The sequence below is a fragment of the Lycorma delicatula genome, chromosome 2 (assembly GCF_047948215.1).
Source record: "Lycorma delicatula isolate Av1 chromosome 2, ASM4794821v1, whole genome shotgun sequence".
NCBI lineage: Eukaryota > Metazoa > Arthropoda > Insecta > Hemiptera > Fulgoridae > Lycorma > Lycorma delicatula.
The window spans coordinates 152836101-152851309 of NC_134456.1; the positions used below are offsets into that span (position 1 = coordinate 152836101).

At 31.7% G+C, this 15209-nt stretch overlaps 1 protein-coding gene across 1 annotated transcript in view; it reads left to right on the plus strand.

Annotated features, from left to right (window-relative positions):
- The window catches only part of mdy (diacylglycerol O-acyltransferase), a 94047-nt gene that overhangs the window by 5807 nt on the left and 73031 nt on the right, over positions 1 to 15209 (plus strand). The window contains exon 2 of the mRNA XM_075356507.1: positions 1841 to 1969. Coding sequence (XP_075212622.1) covers positions 1841 to 1969 — 129 coding nt within the window. The remainder of the gene's footprint in view (positions 1 to 1840; positions 1970 to 15209) is intronic.

Below are 15209 nucleotides of genomic sequence, written 5' to 3' on the forward strand. Positions count from 1 at the left end.
TTTATTTATTTACTTTTTTTTATATTAAGGGTACTTTGAATGTACTAATAGAACTTTGTTTAAATTAAAAGAACTTAGATAAATAAGGATCCTTATTTATCTATTAATTGATAATGATGACAGGCTGACACCCGATTGGATTTATTCTACCTCATTTTTTATCATTAGGCATGAATTTTGTAATATAAGAAAAATGCCTTGACTGATTAGGATTTTAAAACAGAACATTTTAAATGAAAATAAGGCTGCCGTATTGCCAAAGAGGTTGGCAGAGTAGTACAGCTTATTGCATAATTTATAGACAGTGGGAGGAGACAATGGGAGGAAGCATGCTGCAGGTGAACACTTCAAATTGGGTCTAAGCCTTTGTTGTGTAATACTAAGAAAGCAGGGTTAATGTAGAGCAGCTAGAACTAAACATTTTTGTCAGCAAGAGAATGTAACTTCATTGGTTTTCTGAACTTAGATATAGAAAGACCGTTGTTTTATTTCAGATAGTCTGGGTACACATCAAATTGGCTTCTGGTCTATTATGGAGTATCTCAATAAAAACTTATACAATCTTAGCATATTGAATGTTTTGATACTAAACTACCCTGTTTGGTAGAAATATCTGGCTTATCTCATTAGTTAAATTGAAAAGATCTTATCTGTAATATCAAAATTATTTATTCTGTACCGTTTCTTCTACCATGTTTTAATTGTCTTGTACAGTTTTCAAATATTCTGTAAGAAAAAAACTCATTTTTACTTTCAGGTTTTTGTAGATTTTTCCAGGTTTTTTTGTAAATTTGACTAATAGTCAAATTTTACATGAAGGGGCTTTTGAAGATCTTGTAATTTAATAAAAAAAAAACACAGTTTCACCATTGAAAAATTCTGGAAGGATGTATATATATAACAAACTTTTGCTTGGCATCATCTGAACTGGATGATTGATCTGGATGAAATTTTGTTCGATGATTTCTGCATCTGGGGTGTTGATGTTATTTTATTAATTTGGTCACAGTTGGTCAGACTTTAAGTACTCCATATCTTAAAATTTTATTGAAAGGGTTTTAGATAAATTTTTTCACATATTTTAATATCTCTTGGGTAACTAAGATTTTTATATTGTCTTTTGTCTTATTCAAACTTCCATAAAGGGAAAAAACCCTTTCTTTTTTTGTCATTTCTGAACTCAAAGTCACATTCTTCTACTAATTAGATGATTCCCATTACATGGGTATATTACTTGATTATTTATTTGGCCAGTTTCTTTCAGATTCGACTTTCCTGGGTAGTGGGTAGGAAGCTTTATTTCTTGCTTTTTTTTTTTTTTTTTTTTTTTGTTTATCTTTAAATAGGATTTACCAGTTTTTATGAAATTTTGTATGACTTCTGAATACAGATCATTAGTGACATTTAATTTTAGTTATAATTGGTCATGGAGGTTGAATGGTAAGATCACCATGGATTCTGTATCTGAAAATTTTACTCAAAGCAGAATTATTTTTTTTTTTACATAATTCTCTATTTATAATTACATACTTTAATGTTCCACTTTATTTTATTTCTAAGTATTAGTCAGTTAAGGATGAAGTCCTTGATAGTCAGAGTTACATGACATCTTTCATTGATACACATCCAGCTTTTTTGTTAATGAATCAGCACCACAGTAAACCCTGAGTTGTGCAACTGAGCATTGCAAGAAATTTGTAGTGTATTGAAAATGCTAAGCCTGTTCTTTTTATTATAAATTTAATTCTTTCTCTATGGGATAAGATGTATGTATTTCAGTTAATAAATCCTTAAATTAATTAAATTGTTGATGTTTTCCAAATCATTTTTTTTTTTACAGATGCCACAAACCAAGAGATTCATTGTTCACATGGTCTTCAGGTTTTGGAGATTTTACTGGCCTTGTGAACTGGGGATTCCTTCTTCTGTTCATGGGAGGCTTACGTCTACTTTTAGAGAATTTTATAAAGTAAGTTTTGTTACTGTTATTTAATTATATTAATAAAATAAATTTAAAAAACTGTACAGTAAACCTCTCTCATAACTGGAGTGATGTGGGTGGTGTTTGTTGTACATCTAAGGTTATTTTATGTGCTTATGTTAATTACAAACTCATGTGGATCTTGTAACCGATCAATAATTTTAATGTAGTCAGAAATCATATTTGTATTAACTAAAGTAATAAATTTTATTAATTCAAAACTTCTACAAAAATGATTATAACCTTAAAATGTGCCTTAAGTTGTTAGCAATACCTGAACCTAGATTGTTATGCATTTCATAGAGGCTATTGTGTTTTGATCTTAGAAATGAAAATTTGTTTGAAGTGTAAATTATGTGAATCATTACAGGATTATCCGCAGTTAATTTAGAAAAAGATGGGGAATTTGAATTGTCTAAAGGTTATCTTAAAATTATAAAAAATGTAAAATATGAGAATTTTTCAAAAGGATTATATTTTAATAAATTGTATAATTTGATGAGTAAAATATTTGTAATTAGATAAATTTTGAAGTCAGAGCAATGAAATGAATAAATAAATGGGATTGACTGTATGGTATAATATTGCTTTACAGATATCTAGTGTCTCTTTCTTGATGCACAGATTCACACATGCTAAGTTAGCATGTCCCATGCTTAGGTAATAACTGTTTTAGTTTGTTATATCCCATGATTATCAGCAAGAATGTATTTTTTCTTTTTGTTAATTAGAACCCCAAAAAATAATGTTTATAAAAGGAAAAGTAAGATCTTAAGCAATTCTTGGGTCTTGTATATGAGACGTGATAAAAAGAAAAACAAGACCTTTTTAATTCTATGCACTATGTTCTTTCGATTGAGTTTGCCATTTTGCTGCAATGGCAGCTTTGCCTAAAATATATATTAGTATTTTCAACCATATTAGAATCTGTAGTTCAAATTTGGCAGCTGATTAATTAGGATATTTTTTTATTGTGCTTGGTATTTTTTTTTGTTCGAAAATAACAGAACAAAGGATTTGCATTAAAAATGGAATAAAGAACAGTGAAGGAATGAAGATATAAGAAAATGCTTTTAGTAAGAATGTTATGCCAATCCAAGCATTTATAAGTGGTACAAAAGGTTTTATGAAGAGCGTGAAGATGATGAAAAGTTTGGACACCTTAACACATCAACAATCAGTGAAAATATCAACGTAATAAAGGCATTACCGTCAATAATTGTTGTATCATTATTAGCAAAGTTGCTGAAGAAATGGAAATCAATTATGGCTTGTGTGAAACACTTTTGACTGAATTTTGTATATGAAACAAGTTATAGCAAAATCTGTTCCTGATAACGCATCAGCTTACACTTCACTATTAATTCATGATTATTTATCCAAAAATTACATCATACTCGTGCAGCTTCTGTATTCTGAAAATTTGAAGATGCACAAACAGTAATGATAGCAACTTGAAGATATTTTTATTTTTTTTCATAGTTCTTTACCGTTAGATTCAAATTAAGTAATGATACATAGTCTGATGATAAAAAGTATTGTGACATTAAAATTCAAGATATTGGTTGGAAAACTTATGATAACAAAATCTCATATTCCTGTATTCTACAGAACCTTAGTCTATGCTTTGTAGGAGTTTGTTTGTAATTTTTCTGCAAGCCATTTCTTTTCATACTTTTATTAAATCTGTATAAAAAATAATAATTTCTTATGCATCTAGACAGTGTTGGCACATGTTTTGTAGCTGTCTATTTACTATTTACCTTGTTTTTCTGCATTCTTTTGTTATTTTTTTATGTTCAGGTTTCACATATTTACCTTTTTTGTCACCGGTTTTTTTTAAATACAAGCTGTACTTTTTGTTTCCTATCTGTATTCATAATGATTAAACTAAAAATATGGAATAGAATGTATTTTAATGTTAGTGTATTAAAAAATATAAAATATACAACGTACCATGTTCCCTATTTAAGCCTTGATTCTCTCACCCAACAGTGAAGTTATCCGACTATGTTTGCACCAAAAACATCTTTAAGATCGGTGAAAACACCGATGAGAATTATTCAGACCGGTCGTTTTAGTTTCTGATTAAAGCAAACTTCAGTATAAAGTACATATATTTAGATTTATATAAGAATTTTACATTAGTCTTTTTTCAAGGATTTTCATGCTGAAGGAGGGTCCAGCTTATTTGAGTCTTAAATCGTCAACTTATGAGCTTATGTCTTCTCAACTTATGTCTCAAACTTAACCTTATAAAATGAAAGATACTTGATAGTTTCTTGCAGATTACCTGATTTGAATTAAAAAAAAGTAAAAACAACCATCAATCATTCTTAGATATGTGAATTAATAAAACATTTCAAACAGTTGTATTAAATCTAGACAATCACCTTATCTATCCTGTAAATTAGTTTACAAAATCATTTCGTAGTGGTAAAATGAAAAATAAATAAAAATTTATTTATTTAATCTCTTGCCTTGAATTTTTCTCTATGTGAGTTTCAAATGTGCACATTATATTTATAAAAAGAACAACAAATGATTGTTTGAATATTGATAGTGCAAAACAATAATAATATTAATATTGTCGGAGCTGTATATAGACAAGTAAGTTTTCAAACAATTAAAATAACATTGTACAATTAATCAAATACGTGTTATGTTAATTGCAGTTAATAAGTCTATTTAAGACATCAGTGTAAAGAAAGAATAAGTACACTTTAAATAGCAATTTTTAACTGCAAAATTATTATTTACGTTTTACATATATATATATATATATATATAAAACAGTAACATAAAATATTTAGATCTCAAATAAGACGCTATGCAGATAATAGAAATAACAATAAACTTTATGAAGCTTTGCATTTGAAGTCAAACGTTGTGTTATTGTTTTGTGTTTATTTTTGTATTTTATTTAGTAGTGTAATAATGTAAAATGGTTGGTTTACCTGAAGATTTATTAAATAATTTTTTTCCCTAAGTATTTTATCTGCGTATTTATATTTATTTTTCTATTATCTATGTCGAGACTTATTTGAGATGTAAATATTTTATGTTACTGTTATTATAACATCAACCTAGAAGTTTTCATTTATGATTATACATATATATATATATATATATATATATATATATTTTAATATTAGTCGTAATAATTGTAAAATTTTATTGTACGTTAAAAAATCTTATCAAAATAAAAATAAAGCTCAGTAAAGCATTACAGTATTTCAAATAAATAGAATTATAATTATAACAATTATAAATTAACATTGTTTATTGGATGAACTTTCATGGTATAATAATTCAATTACATTTCTAACGTCTTCTCTCTCGTTCTCACAACATTGATTATAAAATAATGGCATTTATTAACACCAATTAGGAATAAAACTGATAATTATCATTTAATTACAATATTATTAATTATACATATTTTGTAATAAATTTATTTTGAAGAGGGTTATTTCAAAAGTAATGCACTGTCTATGTGTGCGAAAAAACGGAACGACTCGTGGGAACCGGCAGTGTGTAGCCTAAATGGTCACGAAGCAGACCGTATAGGTTTTCGGGTTTCAATAAATACGTAACCATGTTGCAGTCCGAAGGAGAGGCAGAAATGAACGTGGGCTACGTCGGATTCTGTGCTAGTAATTTATCTATCGTTACGGAAAGTGTGTCGTGATTATACAGTAGATCACAGCATCAGGATAAAAAGTTTAGGAAGGGCGGAAGGAGGAGAAGGTACCTATGAAAGGAACATATTTTTCTCGTGCCGAAAATAGATTGTCTTTAGTAGAAGATTAGGGAATTTTTTTAGTGTTTTTCTGTTTACCAGTTATTTGAGTGATTCTGTACAATACTTTTGAAACTCTTTAAAAAAAAAACGCGTTAAATAGCGGTTGCTGTTTTGGTTATCCTTATAGTAGTAATAGTTTGAAGATTTTTATGTCAGATGTTTTCTTCAGCGGCCCTTAAAATTATATGTTGTAACCCTTCTCTTTCCATTTAAAGTATTTGAGTTGTCCTTCATGAATGCTTGAGAGTTGATCTCATATCGAAAAAATAGATGGTTTTGAGATGAGAAATGGAGTTCAAAGAGTCGAATTCAACTTGCACGGTGAAGAGTAATGCTTCAACATCAAACAAAAATATCTTCTCGTCAAATTGTGAATCTCTTCCTTTGAAGGTTAAAAAAAAAGGAAAATAATATTACATTTTATAAAATGAATTGATAAATACTGTTTAAAAGTCTTGACTATTAATAGGCAAGGCCTAGAGAAATTCTTCGTCTTTCAACAATTGTGATGACCTGTGTAATTACGAAAATTAACATAAAGAAATTGAAAAAAGAGTTGAAAAGTGTTATTTATTATCTGTAAAATCTCCGCCATAACCGGTTTAAAGAATCTTACCTTTTGAAATTACATTTAATTCGGCGTAGTACAGATATCATGGCAGTAAAAATCATCAACGGATAAATATTCCCTTTGCTTCGAATATTTCCCGCTAAATATTGGAGTCGTCATTTTTTACGTATACTGAATGTTATGTGTATCGATTGTAATTGCAAAGAGCATTGCATTGAAAAAAAAATTATTTACCGTTAGAAATCCTCTATAAAATTGTTCAAATTTTACTCTACTTATTTATGCTTTATTAGTTAAGTTCTGTAATAGATTCGGCTGTTCTTATCTTACGGCGGCAATATGATTTATCTATCGTATTTATTATTAAAACGATAATTATTTCCCGAATTCTTGTAACAAGCGTATCTTTAACAAACAATGACTGGAATACATTGTTATTTATAATATTACGAGTAAATAATCTTTATCACAGTTTAAATGTTTATTCGTATGAAGGATAAATCATACGACTCGTACGTTGGTCGTGTTTTCTCGGGAATAATTAAAACTTTCCTTGTACCGTCGTTATTAATTACTGTAAATGTTTACGTTACCGCCTAACTCAACAGTCATGCTTAACAACGCTCCCTAGAATAATTCACTTCATAACTCTGTTTTATATTAAGATTTGACAGAAGCGGATATGCAAAACCGATTAAAAAACAGACATTATCATTCTTTACTTCGTTCATGTTAATACCGAAGTTATTCGATGTTTTAAAACGCGCAAAACCAAAAACAGTGACTTACATAAAGTAGATGACTTTTTTAAAAGTTTATAGATTATCATTCGGTTTTAAGTTTACTAACCATTATTGAGAACCGAACAGTTGAATACGTCATTAGTGGAACGTTGTAATGCCTAGCACGATGCAGAAAAGATTTAAACAATTCAAAAACTTCTGCGAGAGAATTAGACCATATGACATCAGATTGGAAACCGATATGTGAACATGTAAAAAAGAGTTTACTACAACATTGTCACAAGAAAATTGTTTTAGTTTAAAAAAATGGACATTAGAAGAAAATGATGTGGTGAATGTTTTAAGAGCCAAACAAATTCTGCATCTTAATTACGGCAGTTTGAGTGTATTTTTAAGAGTGAGGAATATGTATGTTCTCTAAAAACGTTTTTAGGAACTGAGTGATTGAAGTCAGTGTGGGTTCATTTGTTGGTTCTTGACGTGGTGGGTGTCTTAAGACCCGTACGAATTCTGTATTTTAATTTGTTGCAGAGATAATATGTAGATTTCAATACCACTGAGGTAAGGCCTCGAGTTTGTGAAAAGCTACGTTTCCTTAAAACTCCTCTCGTAATTGACTTAGCGTAGTCTGTGTTTACTGGTTATCTGTGACTTGATAGAATGAATTTTTTATTTTTCCAACGAAGTTTGTAACTAAATTAGTTAATGAGTAATTGCAGAAACTTTTTGTTTTTAATATATAGATTATAAAATAAAAAAGAGACGTGATTAGGTCAGGTTCTGTTAGCTGGGTTAGGTTAGATTCTGTGGCGGCACTGATCCCCATATCCTTTCGTTGAGGCGGCTTATATATCCACTTTGATGAAACACTATTTTTATAATACGCATTCCGTTTGTCGATTGCCAATTTTATCGGGAATAATGTCTGATATTGCGCGGAAGTTTAACCATGTTTCGGTCAGTCCGCATTATTATCTCCGTGTGCATCGAGGTGATGACTCTACTGTACTAACTCTGTTAGAGAATGGAGTTCCCGTCTAATTTATTCAAGCCGATGTAACATCCGAGGAGAAAAAATAAACATGTTAAAAATTACTGATGACATTGTACTTTTGGCAGAGAAAAAAATTAGTCGAAACAGTAATACGGATTAGAATAATAATATGGATCTTTTTAATAATTCATGTAATAATTCAGCAAATATATGGGCTTTTCCTGCCCATATAAATAACAAACTTTTCAACAAACATCCTATGGCTGCATTATACGAACGTCGTGCTACTTACTCCAGACCAGCCGGAATTAGGTACTACGAATTAAAAAGGAAATACGAAATTGGTATTCCAGAGACACTAGCAATTTCTACTAGAGAAATACCGCCATGGCTTTTGCCAGCGGTAAATACAAAGTTGGATCTCTCTCAGGGAAAAATAAAAAAGAAGCCAGCAGTTATCATCCAACAGGAATTTTTGGCAACCGTCAGTAGTTACAAAGAACATATTAGAATTTATACTGACGGTTCTAAAACCGAACATGGTGTTGGATGCTCCATATATGTAAATGGAGAAGCCCATTGTTGGAAACTGCCAGATACGGCCAGTGTCTACACGGCAGAACCTACTGCCATTCAGCAAGCTCTTCGCTACATAGAACATTATTGCGAAGAGAGAGTGGTAATATGTTCCGATTCTCTAAGTGCACTTGTTGCAATTCGGAACAAGAACATTAAGGATGTCCTAATTGCAAACATCCTGTCCATTTTGTATCTTCTAAACCAACGAGGACAGCGATGCGTAATTGTGTGGACTCCAGGGCATGCTGGTATTACAGGTAATGAAAGCGCAGACGAAGCTGCCAGAAAGGCAACAGTCTGCGATGATTTGGATGCATTTCCTGTAAGAGTGGCAGATGTTAAAAACTGTCTAACGAACATAGTAAGAAACAAATGGAATACTGATTGGAGGAGTTTAAATATAAAATTAAACTCAGTGAAAACTTCTCCATAAAAATGGAAAAGCGACTTTAAGTTGACTCGCCGTGAACAAGTAGCTGTGACCAGACTTAGAATCGGTCACACACGATTGACAAATTCATATTTGTTAACCGGCGAAGAGAGACCAATGTGCGGTGTTTGTAATAAAACACTTACAATTAAGCATCTAATAGAAGAGTGTACAATATATAAGGGCCTCAGAAAGAGGTTCCGTCTAAGAAGTGACATTACTGCTGATCTGGATAATGGAAATGAAAAAAAGATAGTTGCATTTTTACACGCCAGTGGACTTCTTAGAAGTCTGTGAAAGTTGATAAATTGTTAAAGCTGTGTTAAAGAATCTCTAAGTTGAATTCATTATGTATATGGGAGTCTCGAAGCGTGGCACCTGTAGTGACGGGAGGTAGACCTCTTGTCTAGGCCATCCTGGCTCGTCTGCATTCAAGAGCAGTGAGTCGGGGTGTGTCCAATGATGGCATGGGGGACCCTCAAGGGTAAACTGAGGGCGCGAGGCTATGGGTGGGCGTGGTGCGTGCCTATAGTCTATTTATAAGGAGGAGTCAACTGCCACGGCGCCCTGGTGCGACTGATATACTGCTCAACGGCGGTTCTGGTCGCCCCGAGGGTGCTTAAACAAACTATAAACGAGACAGGTAGAAGGAAATGGTATTGATAAGTTGTATTTTTTAATTTCATGGTCTTTTGAGAACCTTATCTCAAATTTTAATATCGGGGCCCTTTACACCCCGTAAGTGTTGTGTTTGGCTTTGTTGTTTGTGTCTTAATGTTTTTGTGTAGTTTGTGCTCTTAAATAAAATGTAAGGGCCCTTTACACCCTTACATATGACGATCCTGATGGTGATACTAACTTCTTTCTAAGAACGTGACGAGGGCTAATGACCTTAGTCGATGCCCGTAAAATTCAAGAAAAAAAATAATTCATGTGCATTTGTTACGAAAGAAATTCAATTTGAAAATAAATTAACGTAAAATAAAAAAAAAAAAACATGAAATATAACAGAAGGAAAAATAAAAGGAGTTAAATGTTAATTAGAATAGGGGGTTGCGGTATATCAGCAAATTAATTTCTCTAACGTGGTACCACTCACGTTAAATAAATAAATTGACAATTAATATAATTCACCATACCAGCGTGTTTTATATGTTCTCTAGATCTTTCGGCATACTTGGAAGCCATAATCAGAAGTTCAAATTAATGCATTAAGGTCAAAATTTAAAAAAAATCATAGTCATGATTTAAAAACAGCCATGACTTTTTAAATTATAACTGTGATTTTTTAAACTTCGACTTTAATGCATTAATTTGAACTCTTGATGGTGGCTTCCAAGTAAGCAGAAAGATCTAGAGAACATATCAACGTGCTGGTGAAGGTGAATTATATCAATTGTTAATTTATACATCAGCAACTGCTGAGTTGTTATTTAGGTGCGATAGTTAGAAAGGATGGACGATGTAAGGCAGAAAACAAAAGCGGACCGGCACAAAAAAGGAAAGCTTTCGTGTCTAAAAGATGCCTGTTATTATCTAATAAGGATCTAAGAATTTGGGAAAAAAATATTTTGTGGTATACGGGTAGCGATTTATAGTAGCGAAATATATAAATTTTAAATAAAGAACAGTACAATACAATACAATTTACAATACAGGTGCATCTTGAATATTAGGTAGGTCGATAAAGTTTAAAACGAATTGTCGAAGTGAATAGAAGAGGACAGAATTTTGTGACAGAATCTCAAAATTTGATCTATGGGATGAACTAGGCTAGCGGGCGAATATTTACTTACAGGTTTAAGTAATTTGATAAGAATAGAGGGATGCGTAGAACTTCAAATCGTATAGGAAAACAAAGAATAGAAGAATATATATATAAAACAAATTATTAAAAAAATATTGCAAGTTAGTCGAGTTTAGTAGATTAGTTTAGAACTTAATAAAGGAATGGAGAATAGCATCCAAAAACAAATTACCTACATTCACCTGCCTATTTATTAAGTATCGCAAAATTAGTTTAATGTAACTCAATGTACATCTCATTAACTACGTTTCAGATTTACAAAAATTATTAATTTTAGTTTTGGAGTTAGTTCCACAAACTCCAGATCTCCGTAGCGGAATAGTAGCGTTTTCGCCATTCATCTGGAAGTTTTTTGGATCAAATTTAAGTCGAACTTGAGATTTTTCATTCGCAGCAAAATCAATTTCCTATGAAAAAAACCTGATCAAGTATTACGTGACTTTACCAACTATGCCAGTCAAGTCATACAATATCTTGCACAGCTTTTACTTTGTAAAACTCTTCCGCTTCGCCGAAAAGTCTGTAATTCAGTGATTAAAAGTCTTATTTCTGTTTTTATAATAAACGTTTAAATATAAGCAACAAAATAAATTTAGCAATTATTTTAAAATTTTGGGGTTGCCGTATCAATGGAGCTTTTTATTGATTATAATAATTACCAAAATAGGATTTAAGCATTGAAATTTCAAAAAAATTAATTTATAAAGAAGTGATTTTTTTTTTTAAATTAAAATACCTTTTATGATAGCTATGAAAAAATTTCCTATTTCGGTATATATTTTACGGGCCAAAACTACTTAAAATTTTAATTGCCTTTAAAGTGACAAGAAAAAAAATTAATAGTAAAAATTGAGTTAGACCCAAAGACATTGACATTTTTTGATAGCCCTTATATGATGTATAAAATACAAAAAAAAGTTAATGTTAAAACCGAAGGGTAAAAGATAAACCAAAGAAAAATTTCAATTTTAAGAGGGGGATTGAGTTTTGAATTTTTTTTGGGATTATTTATATATGCAATGTTGATAACAAATTAGCCAAAGTTTTTTCTAAAATGCCTTTAAAGAAGATCATAATTGGTTTTTATGTGATATCTTCCCACCCACTTAAGGAAATTTTGAAAAAGAAATTGGCATAATCAATGTCCCATATCCTACCCTAAAAAACGGCATTTATATGTGTGTCTGTCTGCTGTTGTGCATCCCCCTTAGCTTAGTACCGGAGTGTATTAATCACTAGCGGAAATCCCGATTCGTTAGTATATGTCTTGTGATGCTCAGGTGTATACTTGTTGTATTATTATCTATCGATATATCGCATGCATATCGATATATATGCAAAATATATATTAATAATATATTTTTTATTTATGTGATTGTTTTTTCATAAAATCTATTATTTATGTTAAGATTCAGGTTTCATTTCCTCCTTTTTTATTTGTAAAAATAAAATTTTTTCACTTTTTCTAACTCTTTATAGTTTTTCACTCTTTTCTTTTACTCTTAATAAATTCTCACTTTTCTTACTCTTTATTAAATGAATTTGTTTAATGCTCTATAGTTACTTAGTCTTTCAATAATTATAAAATAAATTAATAAATCTTGCAATAATCTATATATATAAAAATGTTAAGTTCGTTTGTGTACGGCTTCAAAAACTCAAAATGTTCTGCACCGATTGAGCTCAAATTTTAGCACGATATATAACCCGCATCAAAGATTGTTTTCATTTATTTTTAATAAATCTATCTATCTATTTTTAATTTGGAAATGTAAACAAAGGAAAACCAATCAGATCAATGCAAGATGGCCGCTGTCAAACACAACGGCCAATCACAAAGAGCCCGTATGGCCGTTGCCAATGTAAACAAAATCACAACTGATTAAGTAACAAATTTCTTTGAATTATATTTAACAGCTAAAACATCTGTATTTTATTTTTTTTAAAAACACCAAAACAAAAAGAAAAGCCACCAAGAAGGATGACTTACAGTAAATAAATTAAAACACCCAACTTTCTTATAGCCCAGATAGACTTAAGACTATGCAAACAAAAAAAGTCGAAATAACCAAATACACAGAAAATAATATCCCTACATAATGACCAAAAAATCCTTTGTTAGGTTATTTTTTTTACATATATATGACCAAACAATCGTTTTTGGTCATTTAGCGTTCTTTGCTATGTAAAAGCAAATAACAAAATTCACAAATAGTAACACTGAAACCACACAACTAAGTATTATTTTTTTTTTTTTGTTTTTTCTAACCTCCGAAACCACCATTATGCATTACTTCAGATGATGATGTGAATGATTTATATAGCTTATGAAAATGCCATGCCTGACCGGGATACCAACTCGGAACCACCGGATTCGTTACCACTCGGAACCACCGGATTCGTTACCACTCGGAACCACGTTACCACTCGCGCCACGGAGGCCGGCAAACATCTTCGTTAGTAGCCGAATAAAAACACGAGTTACCAATATGGCGTTGTGAGTCAAACCAATTTTATACGGACTATAATTACTTTTAATGCGTGAAACCCTTTGCAATGATAGAACATTAACTTAAACCTCTTCAAAAATTATTCCTTTTGAACTAAGCCACATTTTGATATCATTGTTTTTCTATAACACGGCTGGAATTCTTTTCGTTTAATGATAAGAAGCGTTGTCGAAGACAATAACCGAATTCTCTTCCAAAGGATATAATACACCGCTAAACTATTTCTAAATAATTCAAATTCGTTAATTTTTTTACGAATCGCGTTTTTATCAAAATCTCACCTTTTTTCAATTGACCTGCGGGGTTTTGTTTTCTTTGGGGACCGTAATTCATTAGTAGATTCATACTCGAGAATCACGTACACTGAAGTAGCACAACTTCAACTTACGTTAGCAGTTTATTAACATCTGAAATCAACGCCGTTTGATTATTATGTAATTTGTAAGCATTTAAAATGATGTGTTTTTTCGCACGACTTAAGGGCTTTTTTCGCAGCCCACAAATCTTTATATATTAAAATGTTAAGTTCGTTTGTGTACGCTTCAAAAACTCAAAATGTTCTGCACCGATTGAGCTCAAATTTTAACATGATATATAACCCGCATAAAAGATTGTTTTTATCTATTTTTCGTATCAGTCACATACCCGCGACCGCGAGAAAACAGTTTTTTTAACGATCAGCTGTGTACCAGTGACCGCGCCATCTGCCGGAAGCGAGGGGAACACTCGCCATACTAGCTAACGACAACCGCAGTCACATGTGAAACAATACCTGTTCCCAATTACATTGTTTATTAAGAAAAAAACGTATCCACTTGCATCTGATTCAGATTATTATACAATCTGAATTAAATATTCACTCTAATCGAGGTACTTTTGTGTGATCGTGTCATGATTGAGCTGCGTCTTTCACCAAGCTCTGAATTTATTAGAAAACGACCAACAGTGCGATATATGTATTAATGACGCGTGCAACACTGCACATCCAAACCAAATTCGCGCATTATTCGCAATTATATTGATCGCTTGCTTCCCTTCATCTCTCACAAAGTTATGGGAAAGATATCGATCGCATATGGCTGAGGATATTTTGCATAGAGTACGCCTAGAAAATTCCAATATGACCATGGAATTTACAACGAAGCATTGATAAATATTGAAGACAAGTGCGTAGTTATTGCAAATAAAGTTCTTAGTCAATTGGGAATACCAGTACCCACCCGAGCTGCGACTGCTTCATTTGGTGTGGATTTACGCCGTGAACAGAGTTACAACGTTGGTGATCTTCTGTCATATATCCAATCAAACATTCCCAACAAATTAACGCGTGAACAGAAAGGCATTTATGATCGCATAATGCAAATGATAAATGACGGCGTTGGGGGACCTTCTTCTTGGATGCGCCAGGAGGAACTGGGAAAACATTCCTCATTAGATTGATTCTAGCAACGGTTCGATAAAAAAAAGACAATTATCTTGTTGCAGAATATTAATCAGCCAAAACTCTGCAACGGCACGCAACTTGCAGTTAAGAAATTGATGAAAAACGTAGTGGAAGCAACGATTTTAACGGGGCCTTTCAAAGGTGAATATGTCCTCATTCCTCGAATACCCATAATCCCGACCGTTACACCATTTTAATTTAAAAGATTGCAATTCCCAATTCGATTGGCATTTGCAATCACAATCAATAAAGCTCAAGGTCAATCTTTAGAATTGTGTGGTTTAGATTTAGATGCGGATTGCTTCTCACATGGGCAACTGTATGTTGCGTGTTCCCGAGTCGGCA